At 46.3% G+C, this 19913-nt stretch overlaps 1 protein-coding gene across 4 annotated transcripts in view; it reads left to right on the top strand.

Moving 5' to 3' along the window:
- Positions 1-19913, top strand: part of SLC4A2 (solute carrier family 4 member 2) — a 1409997-nt gene that overhangs the window by 1339871 nt on the left and 50213 nt on the right. For all 4 annotated transcript variants that reach the window (XM_078662834.1, XM_078662833.1, XM_078662832.1 and 1 more), the window contains 3 exons: positions 894-1147; positions 12534-12703; positions 18573-18746. In XM_078662834.1, coding sequence (XP_078518960.1) covers positions 894-1147; positions 12534-12703; positions 18573-18746 — 598 coding nt within the window. The remainder of the gene's footprint in view (positions 1-893; positions 1148-12533; positions 12704-18572; positions 18747-19913) is intronic.

The following is a 19913-nucleotide window of genomic DNA, read 5'->3' as shown; positions in this document are numbered from 1 at the left end:
TTACACCTGTTCCATGCCTATTGGGATACTGCGTTACAATGTATTAACTGATCTACAAATTGGGATATTACGAAGACCCTGGTGGTGTGTTTGCTGGGCCGATTCTCAAGGTCCAAAGCTACCGGTGTGTTGAGTAGATTTATAGATCCAGGGCTCATACAAGTTAAGCACCAGAGTGCCATGAGTTGGAAACACCCCGGGCGCCTGACAAATGGAAACTGAAGGAAGTAATCTGTAAATGGACTAAATGTAAATATACAGCAATAAAACTTGAAGTTAGGAGGATTGTGTGCTAATACGATATAGCAAGCCTGGGATGCTATCATAGTGTCATTGCTGTCCCTGGACAGGGCCGGTCAGATAATGCCCCCACAAGACTATTATGAATGAGGTCTGCTAAGGTTATTAATCTTAAACAAGTGTGATGATTCTCAGACTGTGCCATGGATGCCTCCCGCTTCCCGGCATCAACAACAGAGTGTAGCATGATGCAGATGTTTGCCTGTAGAACCCAGCTGCTGAAACAAATAGACTTGGAGTTGAACATTTATAGCTAACTCTTTAATCCAGCGGTTTTATTCAGTTGTGTATTGTTTTTGAGTTATATGATTCTTGCCAGCATAGAAGTTTCATTGTTAATGTATCAATTCATATGTAAATCATGATATTCACATTTCTTTGCTAGCACACTGTGTTCATGAAGAAAGTAGTAATCATCGTTACATTGCTGTGCTGTCGATGTATGTCGCAGATTGCTGCGACATACATTGCTATTGCATACATGCTATTATAAAATAATAAAAATTGTTTTAACAAAATAAACTCCTAATGTGAAGTACATCATCTTTAGTGTGCTGCCAATTCTGGTCTCACATTTTGTTTTCTCCCCACAGCTTGATCATTAGTAAGAAGGAACGGATGCTCGTGAAAGGATCTGGTTTTCATCTCGACTTAATGTTGATTGTGGCCATGGGTGGCATCTGTGCATTGTTCGGTTTGCCATGGCTGGCGGCAGCAACAGTACGCTCAGTGACTCATGCCAATGCCTTAACTGTGATGAGCAAAGCTGTGGCTCCAGGTGATAAGCCGAAAATACAGGAGGTCAAGGAGCAACGCGTCACAGGACTGCTAGTGGCTCTGCTCGTGGGTATGCCATCATCAATTCGATAGCTCTAGCTCTTCACTCACAACTAGTGCTTACAGCGTAGATATAAGGAACTCTAGCCTCAGAGAACTGCATAGACTTCCATCTGGGCACGAAAATGAATGCACAGACCCTTGTGTTTTGTTTGATGGCTCTTTTTTGCTGTAGATGTGGACTATTCGATGATCAGTATGTCTGATTTTAGTATGGATTATTTAGTTGTTGCTGTATTTGTTCTTGGTGTGGGCTGTGTAGTGGTTGGGTCTCTGTTCTTAGTTTGATTATTTTATAAACTGTAAGTTTGTTTTTGCTGTAAGTTAAATGGTGGTCACGGTGTATGTTTTATTGTTTGGTGAGCACTAGGTTTCTTCATGATGTGCACCAGCTGAATGTCAGGCTGTGTGTGGTGCTCATTTTATTTGTTTCTTTTTTTGCTCCTTGTTCTTTGGTCTTCTACTCAAATGTTCTTGACATGTGTTGCTAGGTGGAAGATGCCTGATTTTAGTGCCAGATGTTTGGTGCTTTGTATGTTGTTTCTTTGTGTCTGTTGGTAGCTTCCCTTGTTTTTAATCTGTTAGATTTTCCAGGTATGATATTTTTTATTGAGTATAGTTTAGTGTTGGATATATTTGTGTGATATGTGTGGTTGGTGGGTGGTCTATTGCTTTATTTGTGATGTTTGTAATGGTGAATTGTATTTTCTGTATGGGTAGATTAGTAATAAGTATACATGTTAATAGTATAGACTGCTAGTACATGTATATGATCGAGACATCTAGCCGCAGATTCCTTACCTTTGAACTTCCAGGTGTCAGGCTGTATCCAGAAGATTTTTGATAACATTACCTGTGCGCACCGGTAGGTGGTGTCGGTAGACTCTGTGTGAAATCATAGGCGTCGTGTTTGTCGTCGTCGTGACGTCCACATCTTTAATATAATCTCTACTCTGGTGTGCTGACGTCAGTTCTTTTCTTTCCACACCAGCTAGCGCTGATCCATTGAAGAGAGATACCCCTTGTCAATTTTTTACAGAGTTTTTTTAACCTTTTGGTGTGTTAGGATGTCCAGTAGGAAGACACGGTGTTCAAGCCGTGCAGCCCCTGTCAGTAACGCACCCCCACCTCGTGTGTCCCAGGTGCGTGAAGCATGACCACGACATGAAGTCGGGTTCCAATTGCCAGGCAATGGGGCCGAAGGCTTTAAAGGAGCGATCCCTGAAACTGATTGCGGCACGGCACGCACCACGGAGGTCGTCTCATCAATCTCGCTCCCAGTCTTGGTCGAGAGGAAGGTCCAAGCATTGCTCTGGGGGCTCAAAGTCCTGCTTGTCGAAGTCGCAGGTAAGAGGCATCACAAGAAGTCAAAGCGTGCTTTGACTTTGGCCCGTCTGCCATGTGACGAGACAGAGGAGCCTTGGCCCCAGTCCGCGGAGCGGGCACCTGGGTCAACTTTACGTCTCCCTCCCTTTCTGGGAACGGGAATGACCCCAGCCCTACTCAAGGAGTTTTACAACGCCATGTGCACTATGTTGGGCGGCGTGACCCTGCTGGCGTACCATGGGGCCCGCAGGCGCAAGTGAAGGAGATTCCGTGTGTCCCACGCCTTCGGCTCTGGCCGCGGCCTCCTGTAAGACCCATTCCTGGGTGCGAACCGGCGCCGGTCGCACCTCCACAGTGACCTTCCCGGCACTGCGTCAGACGCTGAGATTTTCGGTTTTGCTGGCGCCCGCCATTGACGCCTCCCCATCCTCATTCGAGAAGATGTGGAGTTGGTATGGCATCCACCGACATGTAGGCTTCCGCCGAAGGAGCAGTACGGCTTCATACTGTCTAACCAACCCCTTTCTGAAGGTTTGGGGTTGGACAAAGAGGATTGGGAGGGGGGCAGGATACCTTAGAAATCCTGCAGCCCCAGGACTTGGACTGGTATGAGGAACTGGGTGATGCCAGTGGTCAGGAAACCACCCAAGATTCTGGCATGCTGTCTCCCCCTAACCTGGCTATGAAGGAGGGGGCGTCCTTTGCTATGGTGGTGCATAGGACTGCGGAGGTCCTGGATCTGCAGCTTCCTACAGTGGCAGTCAAGACGAATGTCTTGACGGAGGTCCTGCAGTCTGGTGTCTCCTCATCGGAACCCTTGCTGCATTTTAACGAGGCCTTAATGAACATTCTTCTGGGCACCTGGTCCACCCCAGCACAGGGGCTTCTGTGAATAGAACAATTGCCCACCGCCATTGCCCTGCAGCAGGTGACACAGTTTTTCTCAGTGTCCACTCAACACCCCAAAGCTTGGTGGTCCAGGCTTCCACTTCCCATGGTGCGTTCCCTTTCGCCCCTCCTGGCAGGGAATCCGAACGGCTGGAGACCTTTGGAAAGAAATGTTTCTCTTCCACCAGCCTCGCATTGCAGTGAACACCTTTTGGGCTGTTACTCCCATTCTATATGGGATACGGTTACGCAGAAGCTGCCTATGTTCTCAGAGGAGGACCGGATCCTGCTCTTACAAGCAATATCAGACGGGAGAGATGCAGCGAAGTTCGCCATTTGCTGTGGCTTGGACACAACGGACTCGCTGGGCAGAGCATTTTCTTTGACGGTGGCCTGGCTGAGGATGTCTGGCTTTTCGGGGGCTGTCTAGGCAAACCTCATGGACATGCCTTTTGGTGCCTCACTTCTCTTTGGAGACAAGGCTGTTGCAGCGCTTGAGCATGTCAAGGATTCGCGGGCTAGGGCCAAATCTTTGGGCCTCAGTACTTCACCCCGACCTGCGTCTGTTTTCGCTCCTTTCTTGGCTACGGAAGGGGCTTCCATCCACACCATCCCTATTCCAGCCAGTGGGTTCCGCAAGTACAGCAACTTCTGCGGGGCTGTGGCTGTGGTTCCTCCTGCCCTTGAGAGTCGGGAGGCCAGAAGTCGAGACAAGCTACCATCTCCTCCTCCACCACAAAACCTTCCAAGTCTGGTCCTTCGGGTCACGAGCGTCTAGTGGACGGCAGGATACGCCATCACCTCTACCACTGGCACAACATCGCCTCAGACAGGTAGGTGTTGTAGATATTCCAAAGGGGATACTCTCTCCCCTCCGAGACAACCTCTCCCTCTATGCCTTCAACTCACGACTGACTAAAGGAGGATTATCTTGTGCTACTCTGCTAGGAAGTTGAAGCTCTCTTAGCCAAAGGAGCTATGAGAGTTTTTCTGGGTCAGAAATAGGCTGTGGTTGCTATTCCCGCTATTTCCCAGTTCCAAAGAAGGAAGGAGGCCTCCTTCCTATCCTCGACCTTAGAGCCCTCAACTACTTCCTCAAAAAGGATAAATTCAAGAAGCTCCCTCTGGCTCAGGCACAGTCTGGCCTAGACCAGGGAAACTGGATGGTAGCGTTGGACTTGCAGGACGCCTATTTCCACATTCCCGTTCTGCCGGACCATCATCGCTACCTACAGTTTACAGTGGGCCAGGATCACTTTCAGTTTGCTGTGCTTCCCTCTGGCCTCACCAGTGTCCTGCGGGTGTTCACCAAGGTGATGGCGGTGGTCGCAGCTCATCAGCGGAAATCAGGTGTTCCAGTCTTCCCCTATCTCGACGACCGGTTGTTGAAGGTGGGCTCATCACGAACAGTCATCTCCCATCTCCAGACTACGGCGAAGCTCTTGTATATGCTGGGGTTCACCATAACATGAAAAAGTCACATCTGACTCCCTCTCAGACGCTCCCCTTCATGAGAGCAGTTCCGGACATGGTGCAGTTTTAGGCTTATCCTCCCAAGCAGCGAGTCCAAGATTTTCGGGCTATGATACCGATATTTCAGCATCTATCCTGGATTTTGGTGAGAATGACTCTGAGGCTGTTCGGCCTCATGATCTTTTGCATCCTAATTGTGGACCATGCCTTACGGCACACGCAGGCTCTGCACTGGGACCTGAAGTTCCAATGGGTGCAGCATCGGGGAAATATCACCGACCTGGTCCAGATCTCGGAGGCCACTGCGAACAACCTGCAGTGGTGGCTATCAAACCATGATTGGGTCAGAGGCAGACCCATCTCCCTTCTCCGTTCAGACCTCACAGTAGTGATGGATGCATCCCCTCTGGGATGGGAAGGCCATCTGGGAGAGGTGGAGATCAGAGGACGACTGCCATGTGGTACAGCAGCAAGCAAGGCGGGGTGGGGTTATGGACCCTCTGTTAAGAAGCTTTGCATCTCTGGATTTGGCTGGAACAGCAGGGCATTTCCCTGGTGGTTTAGCATCTGGCCGGTTCTCTGAACGCCAGAGCGGACAAACTCAGCCGAAGGTACCTAGTGGATCACGAGTGGTGTCTCCATCCAGAGGTGGTGCACAGACACTTTCAGCAGTGGGGAGAACCTTAGTTAGATCTGTTCGCCTCCGTTGAGAACGCACAATGTCAGTTTTGTGTGCTGGAGTTTCCAAGGCGGCTTTCGCTTGGCGACGCTTTTCATGACAAGTAGAGCTCCAGCCTCCTGTACGCCTTTCCGCCAATTACCAATCCTACCCAGAGGGCTCAAAAAGAGCAGGAGAGACCGAGCACAAGTCATTCTTGTGGCTCCGGACTGGGCACTGAGGTTCTGGTATCCTGAGCTTCTGGAAATGAGCCTCAATCCTCTGATCAGGCTGAAGATCTCCTGTCGCAGCAGCAGGGGAGGGTTCTCCACCCGAATTTGTCCACTCTCCACCCCCTTGCATGGAGGTTGAACGGCGACAGCTGACAGCATTTGACCTTCTTTCCGAAGTCTGTGAGGTTATGTGGCAGCCAGGCGTCCGTCTACGAAGTCGGTATATGCCTGCTGATGGTCCAAATGTTGTACAGAACGGTCTATTGACCCTTTTTCTGGATCTTTATCTTATATCTTCCTGTTCATATTTTCCTTGACCCAGCAGGGCTCTGCTCTGGACACCTTGAAGGGCTATCTTTCAGCCCTTTCCTCTTTTCTTTACCTGCCTGATCAGCCTGGTCTTTTCAGATGCAGAGATTCTTAAAGCGGTTAACCCACTTGTTTACCCCTTCACCCATTATCATGCCACTGTGGGACATTAATTTGGTTCTCACCTTTCTGATCTGTGTACCATTTGAGCCACTGTACAACTGCCCTCTATGGCTGCTCATCATCAAAACAGCCTTCTTAGTGGCAATAACCTCTGCCAGGAGGGTGAGCGAACTGCAGGCATTGTCATCACGGCCTCTTTACCTGATGGTCTTTCCGGATAAAGTGGTGCTCCGCACAAGGGCATCCTTTCTACCTAAGGTGGTAACACTCTTTCATATGGGGCAGTCGGTTACTCTACCCACTTTCTATGCACCTCCGCAACCTTCCAAGGAAGAAGAAGTGTCTCCATCGCCTGGACCCGAAAGGAGCATTGTTGTTCTACCTCAATCAAATCAAAGAGTTCGGGGTGGATGACCAAAATTTTATAGGGTTCATTGTTGCAAAAAAAGGGTGTGCTGTCCAAAAGAGGGCTATATCCTGCTGGGTTATCCTCTCTATCAAAATCTGTTATGCCTTAGCGAAGAAGGATCATCCTGAAGGGTGTAGAGCTCATTCCACCAGAGCAAAAGCAATCAACACGGCTCTCCAGCGTGGTGTTCCCGTTTCGAATATCTGCCAAGCGGCCACATGGGAATCCCGGCACATGTTTGCCAGACACTACTGCCTGGATTCTCAGGTTCGGAGACAAGGCCTGTTTGGTCGCTGTGTCTTGCAGGACTTCCTGGTCTAAGCCTTTCCGCAGATCCGCCTGGGAATGGCATTGCATGGGTATCTGTTCAAAGGTAAGGAATCTGCGGCTATATATCTTTATCAGATGGACAAGCTTCTTACTTTCGGTAACACCTTATTTGGTAGAGACATGATCTTTAAAATAAATAAACACAAATAACAAACATATTGTGATAAAACAATTCACACCAGTTACAAAGTATCAACCACCAAACAAAACCAGAAGAATATCCCAACCACCAAATAGCACTCAGTCAAAAGCCAAACCTAGTTGCTACCAAATAAATTGGACTAAAAGAACAAGTTTATCTATTCCAAAACTACCACCATAAAAACAAATATCTGAACACTAACAATCCACATCCAAACATACTACAACCAACACAAAGAACAAGTTACTTACCTTCGGTAATACCTTATCTGGTAGACATGATCTAGCCACAGATTCCTTACCGACTCACCCATCCTTCCCGCACTGCGGATTGGTTCTAGTGTCGAAGGCATGTCCCTTCAGGGCCCTAGTTGCCTTTTTTAACACACCACGGTCAGTCACTACATGGCGCCGCGCTTCTGGCATGGAAAGTCGTGAAAAGTAATGACGTCAGCGCGCGGGAGTGGCGGTTATAACGACGATGCAGACGTCAGGGCGACGATGAACACAATGCATACAACATCATGCGAAGTCCACCGATGCCACTTACCGGCGCGCAGAGGTACTGAGTGCAAAAATCTTCTAGTCAGATTGAGGCCTGGAAGTTCAAAGGTAAGGAATCTGCAGCTAGATCATGTCTACCAGATAAGGTATACTATTTAGTGTAATTATTTTGTTAATCATGCCTTTTAGAATGTAGAATGTTTGATCACATGTATGTTTTTATTTTGTTTAGGTGTCAGGAGTAGGTTGTTTTTATGGGTGGGGGCTTAGAGTTAGCATGTAGCTGTTCTAAGTAGGGGTTTTGGTGGGTTGGAATGTTTATTGTCAGTGTGGGTATTTTTGTTTGGCTTTATCCCCTTTGTTTTACTTTATTGTTATACAAAAATTGTCTGAAGGGAATCCCCTCCAAATGAAGACTCACAAAACAATGTATTTCTCAAACTACATGAATAGCACACAGTGCCTAATTTGAGCCGGTGGATGCCAGTGGGGGCCACAACACTTATTTTTGGAAGCCAGTACTTATTTTTTCGCAAGAAAGAAAAAAATAAAGCGGAAAGTTGAAGGAAGATGGAAAACCGTCACAAAGAAAGCAACTGGAAACCTCAAAGAGCGAGATAAAGGGTCAACAGTATCTGGTAGTGGGTTAAAGAGGCCTGTGGTGAATTCACAAGTATGCAGCCTTGGTATTGGCCACGCTGACGTTTGATTGCATTGGCTGTGGGCTTCTTAGCACAGCCTCAGCACTGGCACTCTTCCTTTTACAAATTAAGCACTGATGGGAGATGTTTCTTTAAGGCAGGGGCTGCTCTTATTGATTCACTTTACAAGGTATAAGTAATCCATAGTGGTATGCAGCATGTATTGAGATGCTGTGTGAATACCCCTTCACCCTCTTCAAACTGGCATTGTCTGGTAAAATAGACAAGTAACAAACCGTAACCCCCACAGAGAGACTATTTGCTAGAATCATTTTTACCGCTTGCACCTTCCTGTCTCAAATTCTTATGGCATATGCTAGTTCATGGGAGTCCTACAACAGCTCTGTTTTTTATCTTTTAATTTGGCTGTTTAAAGCTTTCTTAGCACCAGGTTTGTGTCACTGAATTTAACGCTCTAGTATGGTAGTAATGGAATTTTCAAACCACTTGCACTGACATGGGTGTGTACTCTTTGAAGCATAGATGCTGAAAAGAAAAAGAAGGCTGTCTTCAATATCTGTGCCCAATATGGCCAAGGAATTATTCGGAAAAAGACCTTCACAAAGACTGTGTACGCGGATGACGCAGTCCTTATAGCCCGGACTGGTAATGGCCTGCAGCTCTTACTTGATGCATTCGGGGTTTTTATGGACAGGCTGGACCTAAAGGTAAATGCTAATAAATCCCATACCATGGTGGTCGGTCTTCATAGGAACAGGGGTAAATCCAAACTTTTTAAATGTAAGGGCGAGGTGGTCACTAGGGTTGCAGCGTTCCCATACCTGGGGGTGCTCTTTGACGAGAGGGGCTCTTGGGGCCCCCAGGTAAGCGCAAAGTGCCTATCCATGGCCAGATCAACCATGGCCCTCATGGGTTTTACAAAAAGGTTAGGCGTGAGGCCTATGGAGGCCTTGCTTAAGGTTTACAACGCTAAATGCACCACGATCGCGATGTATGGGTCGGCCCTATGGGGATATGTACATGTAGAGACAATCCAGAGGGTCGAAAATAGGTTTCTGCGTTCCATGTTATCCGTGCCCCAGTCGACTGCGACCTTTTCGACTCATGCTGAGCTGGGCCTGAATTATGTCACCAACAGGCTCAACTTGGCACCGTTAATATTCTGGCTTAAGATCTGGCTTAACTAGGAACTAACCCTTAATCACGCGATCCTAGCGGATGTAATGTCTTTAGATCATTCCCACAAAGTGCCCTGGTTAGAGTACCTGAGAAAAGCCTTTGAACATCTGGGTCGCCCAGACCTTTTTCTGTCACCATCCTGTATCAGGAAGGCGGATGTGAATTTGGTCAAAAAACTTTTTATGGAAAGGGCCAGCCTAGCCAGGGAGGAAAGGGAAATGCTGAAACCCACTGTGCGTTCTCACTATTTGCTTTTAGGCACTTTTTCTCTTCAGCAATACCTCATTACTGTCACAAAGCCATTACATAGGTTTTTACTGATAAAGTTCAGATTTAATTTGATTCATTTTTATTTGGGCAATTACCCCACTTGGGTCAAACCAGATTTAGCCACCCCTTGCACTTGTGACCAATTCTCAACCCAAGACACAATGCACTTTGTAATGTTCTGCGGGCTATTCTCGGACATCAGAAAAATATATCTGCGGCCTATTTTGAGGGAGGCTGGCTTTGCGCAAGTGAGGCCGGCACTAGTTTTCCTTCAGTCCCTGAGTAGTACCCGCATTACATTTTGTGTGGCTAATTTTTTAGTTGCGGCTTCTAGGATTAAATTACATAATGCCCCACGATCTGTGATATAATGAACTTTTAATCATAACATCTACGTGTTTTTATATTTTGACCCACTGTTTTGTATGAAATGAATATGAAAATGTATCGAATTATCTTAAATGTGTATATATAATGTTTTTATGTCTTTTATGATTTTATAAATCGAATAAAGAGTATTTGACTGACTGTGTACTGTCTGTCTAGTGATCACGACGTTGAGTATAGTATAGTATATTGGATTGCATTGTATCATTTACATATTGTTTTTCAGGGCAAAGAAGGTGAGAGGCACACGGGTAATGTACTTTAAAATGGATGCCGAAAAAGTTCATAATGGCTTCCAAAATTCTTTACCATTTGAACGACCAAGATACCCAGCCCTTTCAGAAGAATGATACCGTGTCTTCCATGCAGGAGAGCCCATCTAGCCCGAGGGCCAACTTGGTTTGCCCTGGGTTCTCCCTGAAGTACTCTTCTGACTCCAGGAGCCCTTCGCTCAGTCTTTACAAAGAGACATGGCCACTGCTGCATCCCTTCACATCGTTCTTATGGAGAGCCAAGCAGGTGTGCTTCTTGGAGTCAAACCCTTCTATTCCAGGCCTGACATTGCCTTCTTCAACTGAGTTTCCAGAGCCTCTGTCAATCTCAGTTCCAGTATCAAAGACATTGCTGTTGACCTCTTCAGTATCACGGCATTCGACAATCCCCTCTGGCTGTGAGCTCCGCATGGAAATATCCTGAAAATACCTTCTATGATCACTACAGGGATCAAAAATATAGTAAGCCCCTGATGACAATCAGAATGAGGATTGATGGGACAATGGCCTATCCTGAGAGACAGATACAGACTTGTGGAACATATTTTTTAATGATGTCCCAATCCACTCACTGTAGACTCCTCCGGGCTCTGGGGACACTGTTTTCTTTATAGCCGTATTGGGTTCAGTTTCTATTGAATGTTGCCTTGGTATGCTGGCTGGGACTGTGGAATAGAGTTCTTATTTTCTTTCAAACGTAAGCATGAGAAGCTGTCTATGACTCCACACCTCCAAAACAAGATATGAAAGGAAGGCAAGGCTTCTGTTCCTGCAGTTCTTTTTCAGGACAAGAAGTAGAGTGCCCCTGATGGCGCCTACCTGTCTGCAAACTGTGACGATGCCATTCACTTTCGTGGCACCAGCCAGCAGCAGCAGACATTCATTGAAGCTCATGTGTGCCCTGTCTGTCCTAATATGATTTGTGGAGCCCAACACGATTGCAAAGGCTTATGAGACTGTCTGTATTTTATGCTGTTAATCTTGCCATGTAATGTATCATATAGTGATAGCTCTGATTGCTTTCTTTGCCATTTTTGCACAAATGTTTCAACCTAGATATTAACTTTTGTACTGTTTTTTAACTTTTTATCTGTAATGCTTTTATGACTTGCATAGTCGAATAAAGTTTCTTTGACTGACTGACTGGCTATTGGAGATTGTTGTCGGATAAAATAGATATGAGCGAGCCACCCATGCACTCCTTCATGAAAGGGAAAAGCATCAGAGACCACGTAGTCAGCTCCTTCCTAGGTGCCCCCCTATAACTCCCCATACGATCTATGTTGAATCTACCCCAAATCAATGGGCATTTTAGATGTTGACATTGCAAAGCATGTGGCCTTACGATTGAGACTAAAACCTTAAGCTACAAGTAGCATACATTTGCGCTCAAGAATCACACTTACTGCAATAGCGTAGATGTAATGTATGCTATTGTATGCCCATGTGGATTATTGTACATTGGCCAGACCTGCTAGAAAGTCAAAGCTTGTATACTAAAACATTGTAGCCGTGTGAGATGCACAATCAAAGGTGCACTTCTAGTGTAACATTCTCACACATTAAACCACCCAGTGGAGAGTCTTACATGTCTAGTTTGAGAGAAGGTTATGCCCTAAAGGTGGGAACTTATTGGATATCCTGAATTTGCGTGTATGGAAATGGATGCACATTTTGGATACTGTGAATCATGGGATGAATGAGTACGAAGAGATAACAAGACAGGTTTTCTTAAACACAGGTTGAATACACACCATACTCAATCGCTATTTCTTTCCTGGTGATGCCACCTTCATATTGTCATGAGATATAACACTTAATGAGAGGGGTATATCATGCATAAGCACAAACTACTATTGTTAAGTTTTCATGTGTTGAGACTTCATAACATCATCATCATGCTGTTAAACTATGCATATAGAAAAAAAATAGTGCCTTTCATCTCAGCACATACAGTGTAATATGTTAATGCCCAGGTCTGTTTAATTATTTGTGCAACTCCTTGATGTATTTGATTTATCACCGGTATATTAACTATGACGTATGGCAATTAACAATTATTTTTTCACTGTCACTCTGAAACAATTTTCTGAAGCAGAACACGAAATGTCCGTGTATAAATTCCCTTTTTCTTTATTTAAATGTTGGTTAGATAGATGTGTGTTTTATGTATGTTGCTTCAATTGAGGTCCGATGGATGTCCTCCTGATTTTGCACTTGTTTTTTCTGCAGGTCTTTCCATAGTCATAGGAGACCTCCTGCGCCAGATCCCGCTCGCTGTGCTTTTTGGTATCTTCCTGTACATGGGCATCACATCCCTTAATGGCATACAGTTTTATGAGCGACTGAAGCTTCTGCTGATGCCCCCTAAACACCACCCTGATGCCCCGTATGTTAAAAAGGTGAGATGCCAATCATGGTGTAAGTGGTGTGTCATTTCAGCAGAGAAGCTAAGCTTTAGGGCCATTGTGAGAAATTAGGTTCCTAATTGAGGGCGATAAAATCCCTTCTCAAGCAACAACCACATTCCTTGTCAGGATAAAACACAAAAGTCACTAAATCGACTTGTGTTTAACACAGTGCCTCTATGTTACGCCTGACTTCTCTTGTGTCAAGCTACCAGATGGTTAAATATTTATGCAACACACAATCAGTAATAAAGTAAAAACAAAAAACAAAAACAATCCCAAACCAAATTGGAAAAATAGAGTAAAATGTAATAAATAATTTGAGATCAAAATGAAAAATAATCAGTAAAACTGGAGTTATGCAATTTTAAAGGCAAATAAAATTAAAATAGCGCCAAAAACAGAAAGCGCGGGGGGGCGTGGCCAAACCGCCGACCAAGATGGCTGCGTGGCGTTAAAGCTCCGCCAGCCGTCCCAGCCAAGCAGCAATTATCAGCAATTATCCCCCTTACACACTGCAGTAATTACCCCAAGCTCGACACAGCTGGATAGCTGTGCGCAAGCTGTGCACGACGATCACACTCGATCACGGAATGGTGCTGTCATCATTGGTTTTCCCGGCACTTGGCGAGCTATGGGGTGGAGCAAGTAATGACAGCAGCCAGGGCCTTCTCCGCACGGCTCAGACGAGGAATGGATGCGCCCAGCGGCTGATGGCCGACAGGTGTAGGGAACCACCAAGGCGGTGAGTGCACCGGGCGAGGGACTTCATTTGTGCTATCCTCCCCCGCATGAACTCCGCCTTGCTCAGGTTGCAGCTGCGTCTAGCTGCCCCCGGACCACACATCAAGTCCCCGCCTTTTCCCTAATGGCCCGTGGGATCAGGGGCCGCGGGTGGGCACCGGAGGCGGCCATCCAGTCGCCTGTATTTTTATTTATTTATTGATTTATTTTATGCAATTTAATATAGCGCGAACTTTACCCGAAGGTGTAAGAGCGCTTTACATAAGAACCAGTTGCAGAACATAAGGATTTAGGATTACATGCGTTACATAAAAGATACAAACAGAAAACAATTGCAAGTGTACAAGATGTAAAGTCACACAAGGAAGAGATACAAACAGAAAGAAAAATTGCAAATGTACAAGATGTAAAGTCACACAAGGAAGAGATACAAACAGAAAGAAAAATTGCAAATGTACAAATAGTAAAGTCACTCAAGGAAGAGATACAAATGGATATACTCTTAAGAGTCACATAGGAATGGTAGAGAGTACAAAGGTCTACTGCATACACTAGTGATTAGAGTTATCTCTATATACATATATATAGCGGTGGAGAAGCAAGAGATAACACGTCGCTTCCTGTGCCCGGTTGCCACCCCTTACGCAGCTGTTTCCACACGGCCCACCAAGTGACGGCCTGCGGCCATCTGGCCTTGCGCTCAATCAATTGCTGCATCATTTGGCCCACTACTGCTGCGACCGCATTGTAAGTAGCTTGTGGCGAAGGCGAACAGCATCCCCGGGGCGGAGGCCTCCGCACAATTGACTACACCCATAAACAGTCTACCATTGGCCAGCTGCACATCCCCACAGGGCTAGCATTTCAACCTGGACATAGTACTGCTTCCGGGCGTCCAGGTCTACACGCTTGCCCCCTGTGGCGCCCGCTACTATCCAATTCAGGCTGATTGGGAGAATACTGCCTGCTCTACCTGCACCTTGGGCCATAGCACCCCCCCCGTTTCTTGTTCCCAATCGCTAGTTGCAAGCCCTGACCTGCCTTATACCTGCAACCAACACAAGGGTCGCTCTGCTGCCGCTCCACTTGTTCCACGGTGTTGTTGCATGGGCGGCAAGGATACTAAACAGAAGACCCTCCCCTTCAAAAAGCTTGTGGAGAAGGTTTCTGAGTGCAGCTCCAGCTTAGTGGAGGGTGGGCAGGGCGCAGAACAAGCTTACGACTCCTCCGCTCAATCCATATCGCTGCTACAGGAGATGAGAGCGGGCTTCAGGGCATTGGATGGACGATTTGACACCCTAGACAAGAGTCTTGCGAACTTGGGGGCCAAAATTCAAGTTCACTATAGACGCTTAGATGTGGCGGAGGCCCGCATCTCGGATATTGAGGACTGTACCGCTCAGTCCCTCAAAAGGCTAGAGCGTGTGGAATGCATCCTCAAGAACGTGGCGATTAAGAATGGAGACCTCGAGGCACGAAGCAGGCAAAATAACACCCAGATTTTGGGGGTTCCGGAGACCACCGCCACAGGCCACCGAGACCTTTTTGTTGAGACGTTGTTGGCTGACATGTTTGGTGTTTGGGAGAGAGTCCTTTACCCCGGATTTGTAGTGGAGCGTGCTCACCGCACCCTGGGCCCCGGCCCAACCCGGGCTGCCCTCCAAGACATATTATCGCACGCGTCATGATCTTTCGGGATCGTGACACCGCACCACGCCTCGCAAGAGAACGAGGAGACACAACGTGGCAGGGCTCCAAATTATCTCTCTACTCACACTTTACCATCATGGTGCAAGAGGCCCGTCACAAATATAATGGGGTCAAAGCCACCCTCAGGAATTTGGGTTTGAAATATGGCATGTTATACCCTGCCAGACTCAGAATTGATATTAATGGCGCGCCCTCATTTTCGACAACCCAACCGAGGTGCAGGAATTTTGCCACACATACAAACAAAACAATCAAGGCGGCTGCAGATGGGGTTAGGCCCTCCTCTCCACACAGTGGCTCGGACGCAAGCATGGAACTTTTTTCAGGTGCCAGAACTAGCTTACTCTGCTGCACTACTCCCTCTCCATTGTAACATGGCTGTATTGGGATAATGTCACTCATCATTACGAAATGTTTCAATTAGCTGGTCGACTGGCGTGACGTTGCAACCCCTCATGTTGTACACCCTGGGTTCTCAGATAAATAGGCTTCCTGAGCAGTGGGATCGCGCTCTACTTTGGAAGTGTAGAGAGCTGTAACATAATCAAGAAAATCGTTACAAATTTCGAGGTGCCAGTGAGCACCTTGTTTGTGGAAAGAACGCAGCTCAGTGACATAGGCTTTGCTGTATGGGGGCCGAAGCATCTGAGCTAGTACTCAACCTGGCCGCTTGCCTTCTCCGTATCGCCGAGCAGGTTGATATTTACCTAGAAAGAGTATCTCTTGATCTGCAGAATATCTGTGTTCAGTAAGGAGGGCCAATCGTTGCCCCGCCGCTTTCGGATTAAAAGTGTGCATCGTGGTGCTATCCAGTTCCATCAGGTTGCGTTCTAGGTGAGAAAGTGTGTTGCAGAGATCTTTGAGCACTCCAGCATGCTTGACACCCCTGATGTATGCTTTGAAACCCTCCCATAGGACTGCACAAGTGTCTACTGAGCCAGTGTTGATGGTGAGGAACTCTTCAGTGGCCTCGCGTACTTCAGTGCGAAAAAGGTCATCAATGAGGGCGAATCTTGGGAAACGCCATTGCCGTTCAAACCCATCTGGTCGGAGAACCTTGAGGAGACGCTTAACTGGGGACTGGTCAGAGTATGTTCTCTGGAGTGTCGTGATTGAGTGATACCAGCTGGAGATGCCAGGGGAGACAAGCCAATAATTGATCCCCGTGGGTATGGCTAGGGTATCTATTCTACGTTAAGGAATCTGCGGCTAGTAGTCTCTATCAGATGTATGAGTTACTTACCTTCGGTAACGATGTATCTGGTAGAGACGATTCTAGCCGCAGATTCCTTCATGGCCCACCCTTCCTCGCCGTTCTGCGAGGACCTTTGGCTTGGTCTTCTGCATACGCTTCCTGTGGGTGGCTCTGTCTTCTGTGAGTGCATTCTTTCGCTCTTTCTGGCAGGATGTTCGTCCTGTTTATTTGTTCCTTTCCTCCCCTTTTGGCATATTGGAGTATGGGGTTATAGGTACTTCCGTGCCCTTATGCTCTGGTTGCTCCAGGTTGGGGCCTACTTTCAACCCCGCCCCCTGCCCTCCCTCTCCCCTTTATTACTAAGGGCTCTGGCCCCTCTGCTATCCTCTGGGTTGGTGTATTTTGGCTGTGCCTCTGCCCCTTGTTCCTTATGGGGTTGTCAGACTCTGTGGTGGAGCTGTCTTGGAGGTTTGTAGTTCATTGTTTGTCCTGGACTGATTCCACTTCATTGTTATTGTTTGGGGTTGTAGTCCTGCAGCATGTTATCATGACATTTTACATATTTTCTTTGCCTCCAAGGGGGGTCTATCTCCGTACTTGCAGGGTTGCTGCTCAGGACTGTGCTCTGTTTTTAACTTTTTTCCCTGCCTTTGGGTACTGCAGTGTTTGGCACTGCTCCTTGTGATGTTGTTCATCACCATCCCTTTGTTCTGCTCTTTCGCACACTGTTCCCATACTCCCACAGTTTTGTCTGATGGCTCCATGTTGTGGCGTGGAAAAGTTCTCAAGAAAACTGACGTAGGCGCGCCGGAGTGGGATTTATGTGACCTCGCTGACGTCACATACGCGGACTACGCCGGTGCAGAGACACATGATGCCGTCCCCCCAGTGCGCGGGGTTGCTGTGGCAAAAAAAATTCCAGATCCAGTCTCACGCCTGGGGATAATTCTACGTTAAGGAATCTGCGGCTAGAATCGTCTCTACCATAGACATCGTTACCGAAGATAAGTAACTCGTACTTTAAATTGCAATTCATTTGAGACCAAAGAGGGCATTTTTACCTGCTCCCAATCAAAAGTTAATACTGACTAAATGTAAAAAGGCAACTCAGTGTAATCCTATGGGAGAGGTACGCCTCACAGCAATAAAAAACAAATTTGAGTTTTTCGGCACCAGGACATATAAAAGTTAAAAGTATGTGCCCAACTTTTTAAATAGAATACACCTTGCCCTGTGAGCTGTTTAGGGCTTTCCTTAGTGGTGGCTTATATGTATTAAAAAGAGAGACTGAGGTCAAGCAAAAAGGTTTATTTGCAAGGTCGATTTTGCAGTTTAAAATTGCACTGCAGGCTGCAATGGCAGGCCTGAGACATGTTTTAAAAGGCCTCTTTAGTAGATGGCACAACAAGTGCTACAGGCCGAGTAGTAGCATTTAATTTACAGTCCCTGGATAGCTGTAGTACCACTTAAATAGGGAATTTAAAGTAAATGAAATGTGCCAGTTGAGTGTAATCCAATTTTAACATGTTTAAAGGAGTGAGCACAAGCACTTTAGCACTGGTTAGCAGTGGTAAAGTGCACAGAGTCCTAAAAGCCAACTAAAACGTTGTCAGAAAATAGGAAGGGTGAAGGCAAGCCTAAATGTTTGAGGGTGGCCCTGCAGAGAGGGCCAAGTCCAAAAACCATTATCAAGTAAATATTAGGTTTATGGACTGAGATAGGACATTGAAAAGTTCTTGTTTTAAGAAGTCCGAGTAGTATTCAGCAAATGAGAGAAAAGTAGATATAGAGAGTTATAGTGATGACTTTACGAGCAGATGGAAGATGTTTTTCTCTGAAATATCATCCTAGTTATTTACGCAAATCACCCATGAATTTCTTTGGAAGTGAATGTTTATACCCGTTGTAATCTCCTATGTCATAGGGAGGCTAAGAGGAGTCATTCGCGATTATGGTAACGTTGTGTTAAGTTACCACAACGTTACTGTTAACAGATAATAATGAGAAAGAAGTTTATCTCTTGATTGTAGTGCTTCCTTGCTGTGTTAGCTGGCTTTACAGTCGTTTGTCTCTGATGTGGTGGGCGATAGATGTCTGTTTCTTGATGGTGGCCCCTGAATTGTTAGCCGGTGTCAGAGTAGCATCTGTCGCTGAACTTTGTTGCTTTAGTACATGTTTTGTTTGATCCCTCTTTTTGTCTGCCTTATTTCTCAGGTGCGCACAATGCGGATGCATCTGTTCACAGCTTTGCAGTTGGTGTGCCTCGCTGTTCTCTGGGCCGTGATGTCGACCGTGGCGTCTCTGGCCTTCCCCTTCATTCTCATCCTGACCGTGCCACTGCGGATGTTTGTGCTGACCAGGATCTTCGGGGACCGGGAGATGAAATGTGTAAGTGTGTGCCTGCTGCATGTGCCAGCTCATCAGAGGCCGCGTGGCCACAATTCGGCAGCATCTGTCTGTCAGATTCGACTTGCGCCCGTTTGCAACATGCCAGGTGTTTGGCACACATGGCATGTTGCCCAACCTGTAGCGTAGCTTGTCAAATGCTACCTGTGCCATTGATCATCAGGTTGTACCCGCACGACAATTTGACATGTCAAATTGCAGCTGTACGTCAGATTGTCAAACTGTTTCTTAAATGCAGCATCTCAAATGTGTTTTTGTCTTAACATCAAAAACCTTTATTGGCGCATCGTTTCGGTTTACAGTTTTTGCTGAAGTTATTTGTACTTCTGATGCCACCAGCTGACAAGTGCTATTTTTTTTCTGGTAGCTCTTGGTTTCCGGACAAGAAGACACCCACATGTCCCCCTGGGACTTCGGCTCACCAGTTCTTTTGTGGTCTCAGCCCTGTGCTGGTGGGCACTTTCTCCTGTCATTTCCATCTCCACAGACTCCATGCACATTCCTTTCTGTCGTGCTTTTCTGATGGCCCCTTACCTCCATATTCTATCTGTTGTTGCTTCACAAAATTTGTGTTTTTGTGTGTTCTTCAATACAATGGGGTTATGGTCCCGATTCACAGTCATAAAATAAGACGAAATCTAACTTTACGAGTTTCGTGCCCTTTGTGAATACCGAAAGTCGTAAAGTTCAACTTTTGGTATTCACAAAGGGTATTTACGAGTACTTAATGCCCTTTGTGAATACCAAAGTCGTTGGATTGGATTGGAATACCAAAAGTCGTAAAGTTAGACTTTCGTCTCAGTTTATTTTTTTGAAATAAATGTTTTTAATGTCGAACTTTCAGGTTTTTGGCCATCTTTGCCACAATTGTTTATTGCAAAATTTCTATACTTGATTTTATTTACTGCAAGCCTTTCTCTCACACACACACACTCATGCATATACCTACTTTTGGTACTATAGTATGTCCTTCAAACTGTAGCGCCATCTTCTAGAAACACTACCTCGAACAAGGCAGCCCAGCCCATAATTGACATGGGCGCAAGGGCGCAGCCCAGGTGTCATTTAAGGACCTCCTGATGTAGTTATATTGTGTACCCAGCATGATAGTTCATCAAAGCTGATGAAAAGCCACTGGCTTCAGGGTTA

Source organism: Lissotriton helveticus, chromosome 10 (genome assembly GCF_964261635.1).
Source record: "Lissotriton helveticus chromosome 10, aLisHel1.1, whole genome shotgun sequence".
NCBI classification, from domain to species: domain Eukaryota; kingdom Metazoa; phylum Chordata; class Amphibia; order Caudata; family Salamandridae; genus Lissotriton; species Lissotriton helveticus.
Note: the sequence above shows the minus strand (reverse complement) of the source record. Positions and strands in the feature narration are given on the sequence as shown.